The 25,635-nt window shown below is 31.9% G+C and overlaps 1 protein-coding gene across 4 annotated transcripts in view; it reads right to left on the reverse strand.

The window, feature by feature from the left end:
* Positions 1-25,635, reverse strand: part of NPAS3 (neuronal PAS domain protein 3) — a 1,088,750-nt gene that overhangs the window by 944,655 nt on the left and 118,460 nt on the right. For 2 of the 4 annotated variants that reach the window (XM_051977273.1, XM_051977275.1), the window contains exon 2: positions 10,065-10,154. The exons of the other annotated variants lie outside the window; for them this stretch is intronic. In XM_051977273.1, coding sequence (XP_051833233.1) covers positions 10,065-10,154 — 90 coding nt within the window. The remainder of the gene's footprint in view (positions 1-10,064; positions 10,155-25,635) is intronic. 4 annotated transcript variants of the gene reach the window in all.

Here is a 25,635-nt window from a genome sequence, read left to right on the forward strand (position 1 = left end):
TATAGATTGAAGGGTCTCTAAAGATATGGACTGACAGGTACCTATTCTTGATGAGAAGGAATACAACAGTAGATCATAAAGAAAGATTCCTACTCTGGGTAGTCCTGGTAATTGGTTAAAGGAGAAATAAGTTTAAAATTACAGAAGTTCTAAAAAGTCAGGTTTATGAGTCCATATTATAAATACAGATATACTAAAGTAGAGAAATTTCCTAATTAGATTTGTTCAGGAGTATGATTATTCCAGTAGTTGTTTATAGAATATGCTAAGGAAAAGGAACACAAGACTAGAAATAAGATATATAAGTATATGTATGCATGCATTTAAATATTTAAGGGCTACAGAAAAAAAAAAAAAGTTTAAACAAAGACTAAAGGAACACTTGTGAAAGACATACCAAAAGAATGTTAGAAGTTAGAACATAATAGGATTTCAATTATGAGCAAACAGAGGTATCTCCTGTACTATGCTCTAATTTCTTTGTTGGTTAAAGAAAAAAAGATTATAAAATTGCCTATCGTATAGTACTGATAAGGCTAACTTTTGATTAATTTCTCAACTTTCCACTTAAAATTCAACAGTTTATATATTTTATCTTAGTCCTTCCTTTCTTGTGGTACTTCTCAACCACCATGATACACACACACACACACACACACACACACACACACACACACATACACAAAATCAATATTCTTTATTACTAGTAGCCTGACATAAATTGTCACTGGCCGTGAGCAAGAAGCCTTCAGCAAGGCATGGGTAAACAATCTTGCTATCAGATGAATTTACTGATCATGAATTTTACAACAGCTCAGGGATATGTTTCTTCCCCTTCCTTCTACCCCCATGGATGTATCTCTGAATCGCTGCCTTTACTTGATGATGTCAGTAGTACAGTTATCACTGATATTAAAAAAAGCTTAGGCCACATGAAAAATCTATCCCTTCCTCCCACATACACACACATATAACCAGTGATATGGGTCAGATAAGCAAGGCTTCTTCCTATTTTCCCTAGGTCTTTGCCTTGCAAGTAATCATGCAATGATGCTGTGACTATAAAAGCTTATAGCTTCCCTTGGAAGCAAGCAAAGATCCTACTATAATTAATGTAAAATGTGCTCTTAGTTCAGAGACTAGATGGTCCCTTCAGCACAAAAAAAGAGAGTTTTGTGCTTGCCTGTGCCAAGCTAACTTGACTTTTTCCACTCCCAATTCAGTTCTGTAAATGGGTTTAATGGGGGAAGAGAGTAAATCTAAGAATCATTAGAAATTCTGTAGGTATTTTCAAGACTTGAGGCCAAAGCATACAGTTGGTTCTGATTTACTTTGAGCAACATTGATGGGGAAGATTTGAGTGAAAAAGCAAGAATTCGAGTATTCTGTATTTACTGAAAACTGGTAGAAGATGTAGAGACATATAGGTCCATATTAGTACATATCCTTAAGACAAGAAGTGAACATAAATATTTAGAATTTCTTGATGTTACAGATCAGAGTACTGAGACCAAGAATACTAAGTGACTTGTTCAGTCAAATGTTGTTAGTTAAGTGGCTACACTTAACTATTATATTGTTGAGAACAGCTAAATTATTCACAAATAATCATTATACACTATTGCTATTACTGTGTATAATATTCTGATTCTGCTTATTTCACTTTGCATCAATTCATCTAAGTCTCAGGTTTTTCTGAGAGCATCCTGCTCATCATTTTTATAATGCAATAGTAATTCATCACAAATATTAACTTTCAAATAAGAGGGGATGGTAGAATGGCTATCTCTATAATTTTTAAGTCTCTGGTTTCAAAAAATTATCAAATGGATCCTGTGAATCATAAACTTCTTCACTTTTCCAGTGAGAGAAGAGCCCAGGATGGGATTCCTTTTACATCTTTGTTACACACAATCTTAAATGGGTTCAGTCTTATTTCTTTCAATGACAAATCCAAGCCCTTAACACTGAGTGTCCCCATATTAAATTCAAAATTTAAAAAGCTACATGGAATGAAGTTTCATGGTTTCATTATGTCCTCTTTTTCTTTTTTTCTTTGTAGATGGAACCGTTCATACTTGAGTATGTTTGTCAAGGGCAAATTTTCTTCAAAAAGAGTAGAGGCAGCTAGATGGTGCAATAGATAAGAGTACCAGCCCCAGAATCAGGAGTATCTGAGTTTAGATTCAACCTCAGACACTTAGTTGTGTAACCCTGACTCTCATTGTCTTCATTTTTTTTTTAAAGAAGGAATGGACCCTTAGAAGACTTTGGTTCGAATCTTAGTTCTGTCACTAATTTTGTATGGCTTTGGTCAAGTGAGCTAACCTTTTAGTTTCCTTGCCAAAAAACATATAGTTGTAATAGATGAGCTCTATTTATAGTTATAAATTTATGGATTTTGTTTTTCATTATAAAGATTTATCACATTTTTAGAGACAAAGCCAACTTTAATTGTTGGCTGCTGTTTTTGACCAGTTCAGTCAAGGGTGCTTCACTGTTAAAGTCATTCTTGTACAACTTCTATTTTCCATATGAGCTGAATCTAGGGACTAAAAAGTGTTTGGTGACATAAGTTGGAATAAGAAAACTATGACTCACTGTCAGAGGAGAAATATTCATTCATGTATTTATTACATATCAACATAGAAGAAATAGCAACTGTACTTGAGAAGCTTAAATTAACAGAAGTTAAGCTTTAATATTAGAATATAATATGGGTCATTTAACCAACATTTCCAAGTGCCTACCCTCAGAAGATGGTTGAAAAGCTATATCTCTTCTAAGATATTATTTCATTCAATTCAAAACACTATTTAGAGAACTTACTATGTTCTAACACTGACTCACTAAATTAAGGAACCTACAGACATGATATAATAAATTGAAAACACTGTTCAAACTAATCTTCCTAAAATTATAATGACAAAAAACCAAACAACAAAAAATAAGTTTACCTAATTAATTTTACATAGTGCAAGAAATGGACAAAGAAAGAGTGAAATAACAGTCTTCTCTTTAGAGTTAACCAAGTTATTTTATTTGGTAGTTGTACTATGGGAAAATAATCTATTTTCTCATCATAAAGGGGAAGGTCTGATACATTTTTGTGTTGGATGAGCATTACATGTGCAGCCTTTTTATCAACAATCCAGGCTAGAAGACTTTGCATACAAATAACACTTTCACACTATTTCCAAGCGCTTGTCATAAATCAAGTTATATTTAACCTTGTCCTAAATTTGAAGCAAATCCTCATCTCAAGTTTCCTTTTTCAAGGTATAAAAATACAATTTCTCATAGGAGAGCCCCTGAATACAAATCAATTTTTACATCTTCAAATACATGTCTTAAGTGAGATTCTACACTAATAGAATTAAAATTATTTTTTCTCTCTCATTTTCTATTAAGTTGAAATTGATAGTAGTGATAAAAGTAAACATAATAACTATCTCTAATGGCTAGATTTCCCTCCTTTTATATAACTGGACTGGCTTCATCAACTATCTTCATTATCATTAAGTAATATTTTTAAGGAAGAATTTATTCTTCCCATTTTACAGATGTCAATTCAGAGAAAGAGAAATAAAGGGATTCGCCCAAATCATATAAGAATTAAAATTTGTTTATTGTTTCTTTTGAGTAATGCTACTAATTCTGATTCTAGAATGAAAATTGGAATCTCCAAAAGAAAAATATTCTTGGTATTCAAAGGTTGAGAGACTCACTCACAATTTATTAAAATCCAGAACTTTGCTAAAAGAGTATATTAGAAATTCAATTCAGATATTAAGAAGCTGTTCTGCAAATGGAACAACATTAATTTAATTTGTAGCTTACATATTATATCTTATTATGCTATATCTCATCCTTATGTAATATAAGTTTACAATAACAAAAACATTTAAAAATGATCTTTCTGAAAACACCTGTTATCAATTTTGAAATTCTGTCATTTAACAGAATCTTTTGCTATTTGACACAAAAGATTCACTGTGATTCTGTTGTTCTTACCTTGACCATCACAGTTTTCATGCTGTCCAATTTTCCAAAGTTCTCATACATTGCTATACTACAGATGTTTTACTAACAACTTATTCTTTAAAATTTCTGAATAGCTCATTTTATTTTAAAATGAAAATATGCAAAACCAATAAATCTGCTTGTTTTTAAAACCAAACTATGCTGCCTATGTCTGCTTGTTTTTGCCCTCTAACATTTATTTCTGTAAAATTCCAATTGCTGTGGGAAGAAATAGAGAAATGGAGACTCTTCTAGCCTAGAACCACAGTTATTGAGTGATATCAATCTTCAGTTACATATTAACCAAGTAAATGCAATTTATCAATTGATAAAAAAGTTTCAAATAAAATTTAAAAATTTAAAACTGATTTTATAGTATAAAATGAGTGAATTTTAGTAGAAGTAAATAAAAAAGTAAAGTTTTAAAATAAAGATGATAAGGAATGATGTCATGTCTTATGACATAGGTCACTTAAAGTGACTAAACACAAACCTAAAGAATTAACTTTGGAGCTACCTATTGCGCAATAGGTACAACAGCCCCTTCTGCCCCAGGTAATTTCCTGTCAAAATATTTTCTGTGACACTAGAATTTACAAAGATAAACTAGTAAGAACCACCCAGAAAGCCTCAAAGATATTACTTGAAAACAAGAATTAAATTAGATATTGAAATGCTTGAAGCATTTCTTGCTGCAAAGTTTGGTATCTATTTAACATACAGATTCATTTAGAGTTCTTTCTCAAGTTCATTATGTATTTCTTCCTCTCCCCATCAATACTTGGCTATTTACTGATCTAAACACAACAGGCATAAATTACTCCAATTTGGATAAGAAGCCTATAGCATAACCATCAATCAATCAGATCAGGCTAAAACAACCCTTAAAAGAATTCAATGGTGCAAATGCATCCTCCTCGACCTCTCTTTTGTATTCAACATTACTGAGTGTTTTCTTAGCTTATTGTCTGGTTTCAATTTCTGACTACCCAGTGGCTCTGGTCCCTTTTTTGGTTCACTTTATACTTCCATCGTTATCTTCTTAAAAAAAAAACCCTTCTTCCTTCAATTCAGAGTTTTCTTTGTTTCATCTCCCCAAAAAATCTTATTGATGCTTCACTTATAATTTTTGATGTAATTCTTCCTAGATATTCCTATAACTAAACCATTTCTCTAGGTCAAGACTAGCTACTACTAATTGGACTTTTAAAAATGCTGCCCTTCTAACATGAATTTAGTGGTATTAGAAAACTGATTTTTGTTCAAAACTATTTTCTCCACTTTGTCCTGGATGTTTTAGTTTTTACCATCATAGAATCATTCTTTTGGTTTGGATGCACTTTATTCTGTCATCCTCTCTCACAATTCATACATAGTTCAGAAGGATAATATCATAAACTATTATCAGCTAACAACTTACATGTATTTGGATTTATAACCTGTAAGAACTAGTTATAGTGGTTCAGTGGGACACAGGTTGCTCCTACTGCTAATGATAGAACCTTACAGTCTTTCTGACCTGAGATTCAATGCTCTACTATATCACCTACATGACTTTAATCTGAGGAGAAGGTTGAAGAGTTTAAAAGATTTAAGAAATGACAAAAAAGGATTTAAGGAGAGGATGCAAAGAAAAACCTTATTTTGTCTAAGGTTAGTCCTACTACAAGTGGATATATATACATACATAATGCCCACCTATACACATATACTTCATTTCACCTACACTGGCCTCAGTTCCTTCACCTGAAAAATTAGGTGAGTTGGGACAATGATCTCTAAAGTTGCTTTTGTCATAATGTCTTTCCAAAAAGAATTGTGAATTTAGTCAGAATTTATTTCATTATTAAAACTTTCACTGCTCAATATTTAAGACAAGTATTTTCATCTATCATGTATCTTCCTTTCCAAATGCTTTGTGCAAACTTTTTTTCTCTCTATTCCATTAAGTTTAATGGATCTTTAATTATTCTCTAATTTTATTAATTATTTAAAGTATTTCCAATTATTTATTAATTAATAATAATTCTATTGATCAAGTTTAATCCATCTTGAATTAGAATTCATAGATTTTTTGGAAGGATTTTTGGAGAGATTTTTGAAAGATATATTAGAGATCATTGAATCTAACTCCCTCTCATTAGATGAAGTGACCGAGGGTGAAGAGAAATTAGATGACTTGTTCAATATTATCCAGACACTTAGTGGCAAAGCTAGGGCAAGAATCCTAGCCCAGCCCTCTTACTATTATGTCAAACCACCTCGCTCTCACTTAGTTGAAAAAGACAACTCCTTCTTTAAAAAATTAAGAGCTTAATCTCACTGTTCTCATGCAAGTATACCCACATTTATTAATTTAGACTAAATATTGCATAGGTTTATGCATTTGACTATGAATTTATTGAGAATAGGGTCTCTTTTGCCTTTTCTTTGCATCTCAAATGCTTAATATGTTCCCTGCATAGGACACTTAATAGATACTAAGAGACTGAGAGTTTATTTTCCATATGTCTACATTTAGGATTTTTAAAAACAGTGGTAATATCTTCTAATTTTTATAGTTTCCTGTCCCCAAAACTGCCGCTTAATAACTGTTCACTAATTTAGGCATATATGTCTATATATGCTCTAATTTATTTATATATGATTTATACACATAACTTACAATAATATATTTATATATTATAATTTACACATATAGAATATAAATTAGAGTATACAATGAATGCAATACATCAAATAGAAGAAACTATTTCTAAAATCTATTTTGTTAGTATGTAATGAAAAGTTAATGATCCTTTGTTCCTTTATTTTCTTGCCCAACCAAAAATTTCAGTATGAAATGCTACTACTATAATTCTGACATAAACATTAAGGAAAAATAGAGATGAGTAGATGGAGCTGGTAGAACATAAATAGTACCTTAACTCAATAGTTGAATGTGAGTTTATTTCTAAATAAATTTATAGTGTTTTGCAAGCATAACAAACAATTCTTTCCCATGTGGGAAAGTCCATGATCACAAATTGAGATTATTTTAACAAAATAGTCTGAATGATATCTAATGTAAGCATATTCTCAGACATTTTCAAACAAAAAAATAATGATGACTTGTTTTGAAACAATAATTTTATTAGTTGTAAAATTTCACTGCCACTGAAATGAAATTAGCACAATAATTTAAAAATTTATAATTTTAGGAAGATTAAATTCTCCACAGAGCAGATAACATGACTGGAATAGAACCTGTCTTTTGTAAGAAAAAGAATTAAGTAGTGTTTCAGGGTGAAGTAAGAACCATCTACGTAATTGGTCTCTATTTTTATTATAATGCCTCGGAGAAGCTGAATAGAACTTTCACTGAGAACTTTGGTGGTAGGCTAGTCTATGGCTGTGGGAATTTTGTTAGACTGATTTATGGTTTTGGAGATTGGGATCTAGGAGTTTATTATTCTTTCACTCTTATGTGTAACATCCTATTCCCAAGGTTGCTATAAAGATAACTATCTACTTTATAAAAATACTTTCAGTCTTATGGTAGAAAGAGCAATATAAAAGGCCTCACTACACTAATAATAACAATAATTATAATAATTATACTTATAATAATAACCACTTCTAGATAAGATATCAATATCAAATTTCTAATAAGAAGATGTCTAAACCAGAACTTTACACACACACATACATACACACACACATTCACTCACACACTTTGATCTAATACCAATTTTCTTTCATGTGTTCAATTAACCACAAGCTTTTTATAGAAAACATTAAATGAACACTATAGTTTCAATACAATTCAGATAAGCAGAATCACAAAAACATTCAACACTATTCATCATCCCAGTGACAGTGCTCTGATTTAACATCTTGGGGATTTTCTCCCCTTCTTCATCATTTATTTGCCAATATTTCCTTGTTACGAATATCCCCCCAAAGACTCTCATCACTGGCAGTCACAGCTGTGCTACCTACTATGTCGACTTTAACTACAAAGAATATCCATTCCTGAAGAATAACCCCTAGAGATGATCCCCAGGGTTAAAAGTGAAGCCATAACAGTGGAGCAAAGTCCTGGCAATCCTTCCTGAGCCACTAAGACCTAATGACCAAACTTCAGTCTCCAAGCCTGAAGAAATGTCAGATCTGGCAAGCTAGTTTGCAACTGAACACAGTTCACAATGACTAAAATGTTCTACAGAAGATCACTTCAACTCAATGGGAAGGAGATACATAGATCATTTTATTGATTAGCCCTACAAAAGTCCTATACTCAGACATGGTTATCTATTCCAAGCACATGTATCAAAAATAGCTAATAGCTAAAGAATGAATGAAAAGCAATTGATTTATAATGAAAATTTTATATTTCCATGTAAACATATAATATAGATACAAATAAAATATGTGTATTTATTTATAAACATATGTGTGCACACTGTGTGTATATATATATACACTTGCATGACATGCATATACATGCTTACATGTATATGGAGGTACATGTATGTATCCATTTGAGTGAATTACATTGTGCAATGCACAATCTATATTCTCATATATATAAGCATTGTGTATATATACATACATGTACATACATCAGGCATAACAAGGAAGAAGTTTACAGTGTTAGAAACGTTAGAAATGGAGAAAATAATGTTCACTAGACATGGGAATATCAAGAAATAAAACTAATGGTATATGAGTTATTAAAATTATAATGAAATTCTCAAGCTTAAGCAAAACAATCTTAATTTTTTCCTCATGTCCAACAAATTCAAACTGCATTCTGTTCTGATTTCAGACAGGAGAAGCCCTCAAAAAAAACCAGTAGTTTCTCAGTCAACTTAAAAGGAGACAACAACAACAATTTAAAAAAAAAATCTGTGAACCACAAGGTAACTGAAGTGATGGAGTAGAAAGGTAGTGAGAACTTAACAGATCATACTATTTGGTCAAATCAACTTTTCACATCAACTATCAATAAACATTCTTCAAGAAAAATCAGTCCTTTCAAAGACAAACTATGGCACCAGGCAAGTTATTAGGAATATGAAGATTTAAATAGTGATATATAAAAACATAAGAATTAGCAAGTGATAGCTATAAATGATGATTTTGTTTACATTGCTATTTTAAGCTATTAATATCATAACTGTTCACACTTGGCTTTAAGTATTTCTTAATGATTCTGGAAAATATAAATTCCAATCTCATCTTAAAATCTAATCAATTCCATAAAGATTCATCAAACATTTACTAAGTCCCATACATTGTCTTAACTATTGTGGGAAGTGATGCAAAAATAAATCAGAGATGGTGTTTATTCTCAAGAATCTAATCTGGATTATGCTAAAAGGAAAAAAAAACTTTTCCTACAGCAAAGGCAAAAAAAGTCAAACTATATTATATTAAAATGCCTTTTATTCCTGCTACCCAGGATACTTTTTTTTCTACAATACTCATAACAGCGTGCTACTAACAATGCAGTTTCTGTTAAATAACGGACAAAGGCAAAAGACTGCAAAGCAAGAGGACTCATCTTCAATTTAACTGTCCTATAAGGTACATACTAATTAGCTGCAAAGCTATGAAATCTTAGCTAGCATGTTAAGTCTGCTACATGACAGTATAATTTGACTTCTTAAAGGATTATGCAAATTACAACTCATCATTCCATTACAGGATTGAAAAAAAGTGACAGCTAATTTATACATAACACACCTTTCAAATCCCTAAGATGCGAAGCACCTGTGCACTGTATTTTGCCTAGATTTTCTTGCATATAAGTACTTGTTTATTGCAATATACAGAAGCTTACCTAAGAGCTTTAATAAAGTCATTTTAAAAAAAACTTTTAGCATAATTTCAAAAGAATTAACATTTTTCTATCTTGGTTTCAGAAGCACTTTTTTCTTTGATTTGTCTTTTTTCCCATTTAATCAGAGAAAAATACATGTATATTTTTGAATAGCTGGCAACCACAAGTACTGATGCACGAGCCAGAGGAAAGACTCACAAAGATTTCAACATACTTCTGGTAGGTAGATTCACAGTAGATGCCGTCATATCTGTAGATTTTCCTACATTCTGATTGGTTGGGCAGAGGATGCTGGACAGTTATTCTGTAGAGGTATCAAAAACAGATAGACATGACTAGAGATTCTCTACAGTCAACTGGAATGCAGGACAATAAGTATGTTGAAATTTAATATATTTTGCTTCTTTACGGTTTTGAGCTCTACACACAATTGCAATGTGTACATACACCCAAGAACAGAAACTTCCACCTTTAGAAATTTGTACTTTTTAAAGTTTTCCATAAAAACCTATTTCTTTGTGTCTCAAAATGGTACCAATGAAAGAGGTAAAGAAATTTATATGTCCAAATTTAATTTATAAAGTTAATTAAAAAGAAATTTATAAGCCCAAAACTTAATTAGCAATTTATACCATTCAAGGGATTACTATCCAAATTATATCTTAAAACCAATGTCTTTAATGTTTAGTAGTTAGCAATTTGTGAAGAATTCAAGAGTACATCACTCTACCCCAGTGATTATAATCTAGCAATAAAATGGAAGGCAAGTTAATATCTCTTTGAGTGTAACTTATTTATGTCATATTTACATTGAGTCTACTTCCAAACAAGATTGGAGATAACTTGCAAGATGAAACATGATATAAAATAGAAGTAAAATATTAAAATAGAGACCATCTAAGGAGAATAAAAGAGAGTATTAAATATTACTAGACACTTGAAAACAGTTGATTGCCATAATTGGGGACTGCATTTGGCTCCAAGGAAAACAATAAATTGCATATTTTTTTATTCTCATGAAAAGAAAGCCCAGATGTTTATTTGCAAACTTTCTGTGACATAAAAATGCAGAACAAAGAAAAAGAAAGAAAGGAAGGGAGGGAAGAGGGAAGGAAGGAAGGAAGGAAGGAAGGAAGGAAGGAAGGAAGGAAGGAAGGAAGGAAGGAAGGAAGGAAGGAAGGAAGGAAGGAAGGAAGGAAGGAAGGAAGGAAAAGAAGTAGAAAGGAAGGAAGAAAGGAAGAAAAGAAAGAATGAAGGAAGGAAGGAAGGAAGGGGGGAAGGAGGGAAGGAGGGAAGGAATGAGGAAGAGAGGGAGAGAGGGAGGGGAGGGAAAGACAAAAAGTAGTTATGTGATCTTTTCCCCCCCAAAAGACCCTAACTTTTGAGAGTAGTAAGAGATTTATTTGAATATTCCAAAATATTCTATTTTGAAAAGAGATGTGAAATAATTTAGTTAATATACATTATGAATTAGAGTATTAGGCTTTGAAGTAAAATGTCACTATATCAGAAAAACTGATCTTGCAGATATTTTTTCTTAATACAATTTATATTTTAATAACTTCTTAATTAAGAGTTCAAACATTGTCATAGTTTTATATTGTTGTGCATATACTCAAATAATGTAATAAACTGATAGCCAAATTCTGCAATAAAGAAAAAGGCTGATTTTTATACAGGTGTTAGGTATACAATTTACTTAATATTTTATAATATATAATGTCTCTTATAATAATTATTTTTTAAAAAACAGAAGTGTCAAAAATATGGCCTAGTGAAAAAACTACAGGAATTGGAGTTAGAAAGACCTGGATGGGATGTCACCTTGAGCATTAGCTCCTGAGCAAATCACTTAATCTCATTGGGCCTCAATTTTCCCAGTTGTAAAATAAGGAGATTGGATTTAATGACCTCCAAGGTTCTTTCCATTTTCATATATATGACCATATGAATCTTTTAAAAATGCAATCTAATATTCTGTTTACAAGTATTGCAATTAAACCTATTCCTGATATATTCTGGACATAATGTTCAGTGCTGCCTGGCTTTTAGCTGCCTAACTTTTTTCAAAGCCAATGGCAGTCAAGCAGCTATATTTACAGTAAAATGTTTGCCCTTCATTAATAAGGTTGATTTTAAGATCTAGGTTGATTACACTGTTCTGCTCAATGCCATAACTTAAACTCTACTATGCTCATTAACTTTCACTGGAATTTCAAATCTTTACATGAGCACATATGGTATTTTATTATAAAGATGATAAGAAAAACGAAGAAATAAGAAATGAGTTTGAAATGAAGTGCTAGTTTACAGAGAGGTTTATTAGATGTTATAATAGATTCCACCTGAAAAATTAATTTTCTACTTTAACTACTCCAAAATGAATCCTTAAAACTTATATTCCAACAGATGATGTCAACAGTTTCAGCAAATAAACAGACTAGACAATTTTTTTTTAAATGATTAGGTTTTAGATCAGATTGCTACTGCCTATTTACTCTAGGTACTCAACTATGTTTCTATTTTATGTCATTTTATGCTCTCAAATTGATTTCTTATATTTTGTACCATATTAAAAATAAAGAACTGAAGAGTATTTGAGTATGATCAATTTGAAGTGGTTAACATCCACCTCATATAAACTTCTTTCTGAACAGAAAGCCAACTTACTCTGGAGAAACTCTGGGACACAGTATAACTGCCTTTTTGTTGATGGCAGGAAAGATTATAAGGAAATTTAAATTTGCATTTTGCTTCCAGTTTGAGAAAATTGCTAGAATAAAAACCTAGCAGGCCAAACATCTGTAAGAGCTAACTCTCCAAGTCGTCCTTTACTTACTATTTTGTGCCCCAACCATCTACGTTCCACTCTGCTATCTTTAAAAAAAAAAAAAAAAAAAAAAAAGCTGCCGCATACATTTCTTCACTGGATTTTGTTTTAAAGGTTAAATACTTTCTGTTAAAAAAAAAGTTCAAATGTGCCTTTCAATTTTGGAACTATTATGAATTTGAGCATCCAACAGCCCACTTTTCCATCCCTACATGTCACTTCATCTCTAGATGGACCCATCATACAGCTTGAGGAAGGACTTAAGTGCATTTACATACATGTGAAACATGTAAGCTATGACTAATTTTAACTCACAGGGCAGAATTTAAATAATTAGTTACAAGAAGTCAAACTAAGGGAAAAAAGGAGGAAAGAGATGGTTAGAGGCAGAGTAGTAAATTGTTCCATTTTTGCAGGTAATCTAAATGCAAACTAGAAGCAACTTATCATGAGAATGGATTTTCCACCATCTGGTCAAATAACAGGGGATTTGTCTAGTGGCAAGCAAAGAATGGAATGATGTGAGAAAGATTAGCGGGCAAGTCCTACAGTTGGCTAAAATGTATTTTGTGCAAACAAGACCAGATGACGCCTTAACAATTACACCTGTCAAAAACTCCAGAAAGCAATCCATCTCTGAACAGCCCAGTTGAAAACAGGCTAGTTCATAACAAAATGAATTTTTTTAAACAATTGCAAGCCATAACAGTTTGATGCATGACAAGCTTAGAAAGTCACATTTCACGTTCAACTGAAACCTTAACTAACTGGACCCTGGTTTTCAGTGATAAGTAAGATATTAAACCACAAAAGGTATTGGGGGGGAGATGTAAATGACTGACTTAAAAGTCACAAAAGCAAGCAAATTCAGAATCACAGGGGAAAAGTCGGAAGTGATAGATCACTGAGAACTCACCCTGTTGTATTTAGTTATTGCAGGAGTCCTAGCAAAGTGAGTTATTTCCTGGGGCAAATTTGGCACAAACTGACCCCCTTGTTGGCAGTATCATTGCAAAACAGAAGCCAACAATTAAATCAGCAGGGATTTGAACTACACAGGGTGGTAGGGAAAGAAAATGCATTAACACTAACTAACCTCTTAGAGTTTGTCTATTGAAACGATTGAAGTTCTTAGTAGGAAGCTCACTATTCACATGGGAATACTATTTTCCTATAATACTATGAGCAATTAAATAATATGTGTGCAACACACACATGTATTTAGGGTGTTTTAAGCAGTTTTTCTGGCAAAAATAAAATGTTAAATATAACATTTTTTGTTTGCTTTTTGGTTTGTGTTTAAGCCTTAAGACTTCTAATTGCAATCTAATTGATTAGCTGAGGCAACTTGATTGTGCAGTGTCTAAATTCTTGGGCCAAAAGACAGGAAGACAATTTCAGATCTGTCCTTAATACTTATCCTGAGAAACTAATTTTTAATCTCTCCTAGTCTCAGTTTCCTCACTTGTTAAATGGGATTAAAATAGGACCTATCTTTCCAGGATGTTGTAAGGATAAAATGAAATAATATTTGTGAAGCATTTTGTAAACCTAAAGGCTCTATATAAATGCTAGCTATTATTATTATTATAGCAATTATTATTGTTGTTGTTATTTTATTACTGTTAATTCATCCCAGTTCCTATTCTAAAACTTGACAGGTAAGATAACCCAACTGAGAATACTACTCAAAATTTTTTATTAAAATTTATTTTATTTTCCACCAAAACAAGGATTTAAATGTTCCTAAACCATCTTTATAAAAAAGGAAATAATGCAGGATTATAACATTTGGTACTTAGCTATTTTCTTTTGTTGAGCCTTCCAAAAGTATTCTCTGGATCTATCAAGTACAATAGATTGTTACCTTCCAGGTGATATGTGCAAGCTAGTTTGCCTTAATTCAGTTTAAATCATGTTGAATTCACTGGTTGCTTTCCTTACAACATATTTACTTTCCTCTCCCCAAAAAATCCAATTTTCAATTACAAGTTGGTTTTGTTTGTGTGTTGGTTTGTTTTTTTGGAGAGGAGAAGATTGGGGTTTTTTCACCTTAATTTTTTTTATCATAGTGTAAGTGATTAGATGGGATAAGAGTGTATTCACTTAAACATATGACAGCTACAGTCAATGGCCCAAAGAATAACAGGAACTAGTTGTGTGTTGGGGTTCTTCATGTCCTTCGTGCTTCAAGAGGTACCTTCAGGAGGTACTCAAGAAGCAGTTCAGCATGCTGAATAGAGAGCTGTCCTCTGAATCATTAAATACTAGGTTCAGGTTCTATCTCTGGGACATACTATCTGTGAGTTCCTGAACAAGCTATCTAACACCTTACTGATGGGGCAAATATCTAAAGTTATAAATTTTAGGCAGATGAACTGCCTTAGAAAGGAAAAGATGGAAAGAAAGAAGGAAGGAAGGAAGGAAGGAAGAAAAAAAGCAGCTATTCAGCATGATACACATACCCATGAATCATCAACCAAAGCTTTTCATCTATGGCTCTTTGTGAGGTTGTAATTGCAACTTATATGTGTAGGGAAACTGATGCTGTATAATAAAAGTGAGTTTTGCCATAGATAGAAGAGATAAATATAATTTTTCAGAGGAGAGGGAGAAATGAGTGAATTTCACCAGTTCAGAGATTTAACTTTCTTCAGTATGAACAATCTGGAAACAAAAAATATGCCCTTCAATTCAGGAATGGCTAAACAAATTGTAGTATGTGAATATAATTAGAATATGACTGAGTGGTAAGAAACAACAAATAACAATACAGAGAACAGAGAAATGTGGGAAGAATTTTACAAACCAATACAAAGTAAAATGTAATAAACAAAACCAGGAAAAATAATATACATGGTGATTTCAACAATTCATATGGAAAGAATAACAATAAAACAATCAAAATTGAATACTATGAAATTATGACTAAACTTGTCCCCGAAAGAATAGAAATGAGAAGTAACTTCCTTTGCTCCTTTGAAGATATAGGGAACTACAGAAATAGAGCATCACATATGATATCAGACTTTTTCAAAATTTTGTTTAATTGTTCTGATCCATTTTTCCTTGTTTTTCCCTTAGTTATAAATAAAAGTTCTCTGAGAATGAAACAGATATACAAGTGATTTAAAAATAACAACAATGTATCAATATGTTATTTTTAAAAAGGAAAAAATGGATAGGCTTTTTAAGAAGTATTACCTTGCTTTAGTTCACCACTTAGCTCTAGGTTCCACATAAGATCAAAGATTTAAAGCTGAAAGAGTAAGGACAGTATCTGATTCAACTTCCCCCTCCTATTTTATAGATTAGGAAATTGAAGAAGAAACATTAAATGACTTGCTCAGAGTTGCACAGATAATAATTAGAGAAGGCTGGATGTGAACAAAGGGTACATTTTTATAAGCTGTAGACTAGATCAAATAATTTACCTGATGCCTCAATTTTCCTGGTTTTACAAATTCCTTTGTAAAATAACAAACCAAATTCCACATATAAATATACCTTCCCTCTTCTTTAATTCAGTCTTCAAGAATGAATTATTGGTCTTGATGGTCTATCTTTTCACGAGAACTATCATCTAATATAGAAAGCAAATATATGTAGTTGCTATTAAATTGTTTTCAATTGTGTATACTCTTCACTCTTTCTTGGCAGAGTGATTTGTCATTTCCTTCTTCAGTTCATATTACAGATGAGGAAACTGAGGCAAATGGCATTAAGTGACTTGCCTGGGATCAAACTGCTGGAAAGTGTCTGAGGCCTCAGGAAGATGAATTTTGTTGACTCCAGGCCCAACATTCTATCCACTGAGTCACCTAGCTGCCCTTCAACATATGCTGTAATACTAATCAAAAAGACAAGCTATTGTTAACATTATCAATGATATTTACTTTTCCTAGATTTGGTTCTACAAAGAACATTATTGTTACTCTTGTCAGATCCTTTGTCATACTCTCACCATTCTTACCATTTCTGGTAGGATAATAGTTAAGTTAGCTAAATGTTAGACATAAACAACATAAATTAAATAAAATTTAAAATGTAAAAAATAATGTAAAGAGGGTATACCAGAGAGTACTTTCTTGCTTGAAACTTTTCCATCCCAACAAATCAGTACCAAAGAATGAGGAATTAATGTATGTCTTTTATCTTGTTCCAGCTTTGCCCCCTCTATCCCTCCTCTGAAAAAGATTCAGGAGCCCTCTGAACAAAGTTACTACAGTAATTCCCTCCTGAAACTTCCCATGAATTTAGGCTTTAAAAAATATAGGATTCAGAGACTTGTAAACTCTTAAGTTTCTGAGGCTAGAAAACTTTATCTGGTTTATTTTACTCTTTATAAAACAACTGGTCAAAATGACTATCTCACAGTCATCTCAAGATACTCACAGGAAGGCTGGTGAGGAGGATAAAGATCAGCCTTTGGAAACAGAAGACATGAGTTCAAGTCCTGCCTTTCATAACAAAACTGAATTTGTGATATTGGGCAAGTCACTGTACTTTTAATGCTACTGGCAATTTTTAAAGACTCTATGTTGCAGAAAAGATATTGAAGTGCATTGAAAAAAGGAACACAGTTGAGCTCTCCCTCAACCAATGAAAGCAAAAGTCAGCCCCTTAGGATTTTTTTTCTTTTAGAGAGGATAGATATAGAAAAAAGAAGTTTTGGCCTGTTAGTGCAGAAAATGTTTGTACCTGTAATCATTAACTCCAGTGGACCTCACCTACATGTAAAATAAAAGACTGAACTTGATGACCTCCAAAGTCCCTACATCAAAATCTATGATTCTGTTATTGGGTATAGGACAACTAAAATATTAATTAAATTCAACAATCCACTATGGGTATGTCACTATGCTAAGCAATGAAGATGCAAAGATGAAAACTCTAATAAAAGATTTGGAAATATATATGATAACAAATACAGTATAATAAGAGCAGCTAAGTAGTGTAGTGATAGAGTGCTGGGCCCGACAGGAAGGCTCATCTTCCTGATTTTGCCTCAGATAATTGTGAGCTGTGCAACCTTGGGCAAGTCACTTAACCCTACTTGCCTGTTTTGTCATCTATAAAATGAGCTGGAGGAGGAATTAACAAACTATTTTACTAACTCTGCTAAGAAAACTCCAAGCTGGATCTCAAACAATTGGACATGAAAACAATTGAACAATACAATATGATAAGATCAAAGGGCAAAAGTGTAGGTAAATATGTACATATATACATATATATATATATATACACATATATATATATATATATAAAGAAATATGAGAGAGAAGAATTTACATTTAAGGTTGATCTTTGTTTATGGAGGTGAGGATTCAAATGCTAACAGAAGAAAACTTTTAACATGTTGAGATATGAAAAATTTGCATTTTATGCACCAATTCACAGAGATGAATAAGGTTCAAACAAGATCAAGTAACAACTTACAATAGTTCAGAATGCTAAGCTATCCCCATTTAAACAATAATATCCCATAGTTTATCTTTTTTGTAAATTCTAATATAAAATTTAAGTATTTAGATAGTCAAATCCAACTTCTCTTATTGAGATTTCCATATGGTTCATTCAGAGAATCAAAATATTTTATATCTAAAAGGAATTTTAGAGGTAATTTATTCTAATGCTTTAAGTTAAAAATTCAGAAACTGGCCTAGAAAGGATAAGTGGCTTTTTTTTCCCTAAAATTATACAGTCAGTCAGTTAATGGAGCTGTGGCTCAAAGTAAAATCTCTTAATTTTAGTACTAGACTTTTAGTGAGGAATTGTGGGGAAGGTGCTGGATTTAAAGTTAAAGGACTTTCATTCAATTCTCAGCTCTGCTGCTTATTAGCTGTATAAGTATGGGCAAGTCGATAAACCTCTGGTTCTAAAATTCTTTATCTGTGAAATGAAGACATTGGAGTTGATGACATCTATGATCCTGATATCTTTCAGCTTAAAATCTTGCTTCCCTGGGTCTTTTCCCTAAGTCATGAATGTGCCTCAAAAACTTTCAACTCTTCTGTGATTAACTATTCTAAACACTTAATCAAAAGAATATTTATAGGTTTAGATATGACCATTAGTCTACATATTATGCATCCATCCTAAGATGGTTGGAATGCCATCATCTATACATCAATCTAGACTCCAGTCAAACACAGATAAGTGAGTCAGACAATGCACCTGATCATTAAAGCTGAATCCATCCTTATTTTCCAAGTTTCATTCCATTTTGTCAATGTAGCAATGGCCATTTAATCCTCATAAACTGAATCTTGGTGCCTCCAAGGTTCATTTGGGACTGTCTCTATAATTTCTTGTTTTTCTCATCAACAGAAAAGCAGGCAATCATCTAAAGCATTACAGGGAGTTCTGACTTAATTGGTTTCATAATCTCAAAGAAGCACTGCTGGTCTAAGACATGCAACTACAGGATTCCTCCCATTTGAGTCCTCAAATATACCTAATAACAATCTTGGGAAGCATTTCAAGAAAAAAAAAGAAAGAGAAAGAAATAGTCCAGTTACTAAACAGCTAGCTAATATAGAAAGACAGACACAGATAGATAGACAGAGATGAGAGATAGACATTAGAGATGGCTAGATGATACATAATCCAAGTAAAATTTTAATTAAGAAAGCAAATGTGGAAAGAAATATGTTGCAAGATCTATTTAATTATATTAGCCATTAAGCAGACATGAACTAGGATGCTGCAATGGACGAAATTACATAGAACTAGAGATAAGCCAATATTTAAGTTGCTAATATTTTCCAAAGACCTGAAAATTAGTACGTACCAAAAATTTAATTTTAATATAGAGCAAAGACTATTATTTCCCAAGTTGAATTTAATTTGATATGTTTTAGCCTCAAGCATCAAGCCAAATATATCTTTCTAGAGCTGAATTTTCTGATCTTCATTATATTAAATTTTAATTGATTTTGTTAAAATACAAAATATTATAGAATGGTAGTGGAAAGAGCATGGGATTTGGAATCAAAGAAGGTGGAATCAAATTCAGGTTGTACCATTTATTCTTGGTCACTTGGAGTAAGTCACATGATCTCTCTCTGAGTCTACATTTCCTCAACTCTAAAGTGGGGACAAGACCAATAGTACTGCCTATTCTAAAAGTTTCTGGGGATCTAATTAGAAAAATGACCACAAAATGTTATGTAAATTATAGAAAATGATACAGTTGTGTTATCATTTAAGTATCCATACAACAAACTATCATACTCCCTGATTCTCCCCACTCCTCCCCACTACCATTCTAAGCCAAAGGAAATTGAGTAATGAGTTAAGCCAGGAAATTTTCACTGGCTGTTCCCCATGTTTATAATTTTCTCCTACATTTTCTATTTGCTAGATGCCCCAACTTCTTTCATATCCCAGTTAAAATCCCACCTACTTCAAGAAGCTTTTAATTATCCACTCTTAAAGTGAATGCCTTCCCTCTGTTGACTCCAATTTATCCTGTATATATCTTGTTTATACATGGTTGATTACATGTTTTCTCCTCCATGAGAATGTTAACTCTTTGAGAACAGTAACTGTTTTTGTTTGTTTGTTTGTGTTGGGGGGAAGAGTATAAGGAGATCTGCCTTTCTTAATATCCCCAATACTTGGCACATAATAAATGCTTTTTGACTGACAATTAGTCCTTGATCTCTTCTCTATAATTTATTGTCACCAGATGAAATTTGGGGAATGGCCTGAAGCAACTTGAAGTTAAATACACTTTGCTGAGAGCAAAAGAGAATAAAAATGCCTGGCATTTGTGTTGCTCGTTTTACTTTGTAACTTATTTGTTACACGTTCATCTTCAGAGTTTGAAAAGCATCTTACATAAATCATTTCATATCTATGAAAGCTGCTCTAAACAGAACTACAAAATACTAAAATAAATTGATAGATAGAATTTAGTTTCAATAAGGAATTATATACAAGAAAATAAGCACTATCCTAAACTTTTCCTAGATTAGAATGGAGACCAGTATCAAGATATTGTATATTTTATGTGATATCTGAAATATTCAGGAAATTATAGCTAACTTTATCATAAATATTGGTGATATACAGCAGGGCAGCTAAGTGGTACAGTGGAAAGAGCACCAGACCTAGAGTCAGGAAATTTTCATTTCAAATCTGCCCTCAGATACTTACAAAATGAAAGATCTTGGGACAAGTCATTTCATTCTGTTTGCCTCAGTTTCCTCACCTGTAATATGAACTAGATTAAAAAATGGCAAACCACTTCAATATCTTTGCCAAGAAAACCCCAAATGGATTTAGTCACTTATGACTGAAATAACAAAATAACAAGAAGACAATAAAGATTATAAGATCCTGAAGATAATCAAAACTTGATTTAAAAAATGAGAAAATAGCCTATGATAAAGTTATTATGTATTAATATTAGCAATAATGATTATTTCTTATTACTAATAAAATATTGCAATTAGTTTGGTTATTCTCCCTTCATTGAAAAAAGAAATAATCCAGAAAAATAATTTCTAAAATCACTCCCAAAACTTCAACCTATTCACCAATTAAGTCTATTTCCAAAGATTCTAACAAATGACAAACATTAGTTACTTTAACTTTTCCTGTTTACTTTCACTGCCTGCCTTCTGTCAGAGATGCCCATTACCTACATATTGGGTAGATCCAGCTATTTTATTGAATTTCATAAGCCTGCAAAAAGTACATGGCCCAAGACAAATATGATATATATCAGATTGGGGCAAATGTACAAAAAAGGAAATTGAAGAGGAGACAGTGTCTCTGAAACAAGAGTATAAGACAAGAGATAATGCTGGCAGACATTTAGATATACAACTAACAGAAAGTTAGAATGTCTTACAAATAAAATTTTTCCAATTTGACTGACACTCTGTCCATTCATTGGAGTTATATAGGAGACACAGCTTAAAAATGTTCCCATTTGGTCTGTCTTGACCCAGATATCTGTAAAGACTACTAAACGTTATTTTATATTGAATATCTATATTTACAGTATTCTATTTTTTTCTGTGCATTTAGAAGGTATTTCCTCCCTCTTTTCCAATCCCTTCCTTGAATAATTCTATCTTAAAAACACAAGTAATCTTGACACATGCATTCTATTCATTATAACAATTAAATATACAGAGATAGGGAAGTGCTCTGGAGAATTAGTTTCATCTCAAGTTTGACTTGGGCTGAAGCCAAAACATTTCAGGTTTAGTACTCAAGAGTATTATTTAGAAGATAAATTGCCTGATTTCAGAATTTGTATAAAGCAGAATTGCTATCAATTCTTGTCACACAACAGTGGATTAGAGTAGCAGTTCTCAAACTTTCTAGTCTCAAGAGCTCTTTACAGTCTTAGAAATTATTGAGGACTCCAAAGAGATTTTATTTATGTTGGTTATATTTATCAATATTTACTGGATTGAAAATTAAAACTGATAAATTTTTAAAATAATGTATTCATTAATTTATTTTTAAAAAACAGTAACTCCCTACACAATAATGGATGTAAATTAATTTTACAAAAATAACTATATTTTTAAAGATAAAAATATTTAGTGAGAAGAGTGGCATTGTTTTACATATTTGCATACTTCCCTTTAATCTCTAGTTAATATCTGTGTCTGCATTCAATCTGTTGTGATATATTTTTGGTTAAAGTATATGAAGAAAATCTGGCTTCATAATGATTTGTAACAGAAAAAGGAGGAATACAGGAGTATTGTAACAAGCAAATAATGTGTTAATATTATTACAAAAGTAGTTTTGATTTTAAGAATCCCCTAAAAGGATCTAGGGGACACCCATGGGCCTACTGCAGATCATACTTTGAGGGAAATACATCTTAAATTTTTCCGTTGTGTTTTTAATTTTTAAGGAACTATGAGAAGAATATAATACAAATACTATAAAAATATAGTCTAAAGAAGTTTTTCAATAATATATACCCCATATATATTTTATTCTAAGGTTGGTATATTATTATAAAATATATTAGTAAATAATGAAAAGCATCATGAAGGAATAGGTAGAAAGAAGGATGATCTTAGAAAATGGGAAGATTTGGATTCACATGAAGCCCCTGATACCTAATAGATGATCACCCAAAGGTAAGTTTCTAAAACCTCTTAATTCCTTAGGCAAATTTCTGAAATTATAAAGTACAAATGAGCTGTTGATCTACATTTATGAATTTTATATCTTGGGAGTTTCCTACACTAATTAAGCTGAAAATAAAACTTTTCCTCAAATATAATAACTATAATACATAATTGGTATAGTAGATCGATTGATGACTTTGGAGTCATAAAGTTCTTAGTTCAAATCCTGTCTTATGCAACTATCTTGAAAGAGAACTGAATATCTGGAAAGCATTCTTTGTAATGTTTGTGGCAGCCCTTTTTGTAGTGGCAAGAAATTGGAAACTGAGTGGCTGCCCATCAGTTGGAGAACGACTGAATAAGTTATGGTATAGGAATGTTATGGAATATTGTCCTATAAGAAACAATCAAAAGGATGATTTTAGAAAGCCTGGAGAGACCTACATGAACTGATGTAAAGAGAAATGAGCAGAACCAGGGGATCATTGTACACGGCAACAACGAGATTATATGACAATCAGTTCTGATGGATGTGGCTCTTTTCAACAATGAGATGATTCAGGCCAATCCCAATCATTTTGGGATGAAAAGAGCCTTCTAAACCCAAAGAGAGGACTATGGGAACTGAATATGGATCACAATATAGCAATTTAACTCTTTTTGTTGTTTGCTTGCATGTTATTTTCTTTCTTATTTTTTCCTTTTTGATTTGATTTTTCTTGTGTAGCAAGATAATTGTATAAATATGTATGCATATATTGGATTAACATATATTTTACCATGTTTAACATATATTGGATTACTTGCCATCTTGAGGAGGGGTAGGGAAAGGGGGGAAATTAGAATACAAGGTTTTGCAAGGGTTAATGTTGAAAAATTATCCAAGGCCATGTTTTAAAATGAAAAGCGTTAATAAATAAAATAAAATATAAATTGAAACATTCAAAAAAAATGAAAATATTGTTTGTTTTTGACTCTTGCTTAACTCAGTACCTGTCACAAAATAGAAACTAAATAAATGTTTGTGAACCTGACTAAAGTTGCCGCAAGTATTTAAAAGGTGTTGGAATTTTGTAGCTACTATGGCCTCTCTGAATAAAGTTTGTGTCCATTCTTTTTAAAGTACCATGATGATTTCTAAAAGGAAATGATATGAGAGATTTAAACTCTCTGTATTGTTGTTTATCTCTAAGATGAGAATTGGATTGCATGAATTCTCAGGTCTCTTCCAGTTTTAAATCTATGTTCTTATGAATTCACAGTTGTATAATATTTAAAATGTTTAATGTTAAATATGTGATCTTATCGCAATCCTGTGAGTTAGGCAGGAAAATACTATTCTGACAAGTTCAGAAATGAAGAAGTGAAGTGAGGTAGTGACAGCTATCTCACGCCTCTGAAGGCATAGAAAACTTGCTCAAAGTTATGCTAATTATTCTATATTGGAACTAGTGCTTGAATTCCAAGGCTGATTTCTAATTTTTTGCTTTTTAAAATACATTTTTATTTTGTTTTGACATAACCTTTCTCCTATATTCCTCTCACCATAGAAAACCATACTAAATAACAAAAAAGAGAAAGAGAAAACAATAAATCTAATTAATATAATCCCCAAAATAGATAATATATGTAATATTCCACACCAATGGATGCTTCCAGTTCCCCCTAAAAGGACTAGGAAAGGTGTCCTCTTCTATCTCCTCTTTGAAGCCATGCTAAGATCAATTTCTTAATATCATCAGAATTAAATGGCTTATTGACTTGTTCTTTTCAATCCTTGAGATCCATGTTTTCATCAGTGTGTATACTCCCTTAAAACCAACAAAGTTCAAAATTTCTCCCTCCCTCTATGCTGTAATAACTATTTTACATGAGTTGTTGCAGTATGGAAGGGAAAAAATAAAAACAAAAACAAAAACAAATCATCATCACTAAAAATTTAGCCTGGTTAGTATATTCATTGTATGAGGGACAGATTGGGTCCATATTCAAAGTCATCCCAACTTGGTAAGACAACCCAATAAAAGCTTCTGTTCCAAAGGCATAGATTTTCAGAATACAAGATCACATCTATGCCATGATGGGGCATCAAAGTGAGACTATAATGAGAACTGATCTTGTTGGCATCAGACTTTAGTTTTTGGATGGTCTTGTAATAAGTCTTTCATCACTAAAATAAAGTGGACTATTCAGATTAATGGAGGGATATTGATCTTGTGCTTGTTTGGACTGACAAGAATGGTCAGCTTATAGTGTGGTAGGATTTCTCAAAAATAAATTTGAGTGAGAGAGATTATATTCAGCTAACACTGCATATTATGAACCAGTAACAGTGAGATGATATTAAAAAAAACCTTTTTTTAGATATATTTGAGATCTATACATATTTTTCAGTTTCTTTCAAGGTCTTGATTCAACAAGATTTATGAGAACTGCCTTTTTGAAGGAAAAATATGTTCTGTACAAAAGTTTGTATTTTTCTGTTTATAAAACTTCTAAAAAGCAAACATTAGTAAGAAAGTACTTTTAAAAAATTGATCAGAATACGTCAATAGGGATTTAATAAAAAATTCTTCTCATTTAAAAGCCTTTAAATTTACAATAATTCAGAACTTTGAGTTGACATTAAAATTGAAATATTAAATAAAAGGATATTAACAAGCATGATATTGACACTATTCTGTAGTAACTATAACTTATGAATTTAAAAAAGATAAGGCTTCATCTACATTACCAAAGAGAAGAGGAAATCTGAAATAATTTCAGAGGCAATAAGCTTTAGCCTCAATTATACATATTTTATAAAAGTGAATTTGTCTTAATATAAATTCAACAACCAT

The sequence above is a fragment of the Antechinus flavipes genome, chromosome 2 (genome assembly GCF_016432865.1).
Source record: "Antechinus flavipes isolate AdamAnt ecotype Samford, QLD, Australia chromosome 2, AdamAnt_v2, whole genome shotgun sequence".
Taxonomy (NCBI): domain Eukaryota; kingdom Metazoa; phylum Chordata; class Mammalia; order Dasyuromorphia; family Dasyuridae; genus Antechinus; species Antechinus flavipes.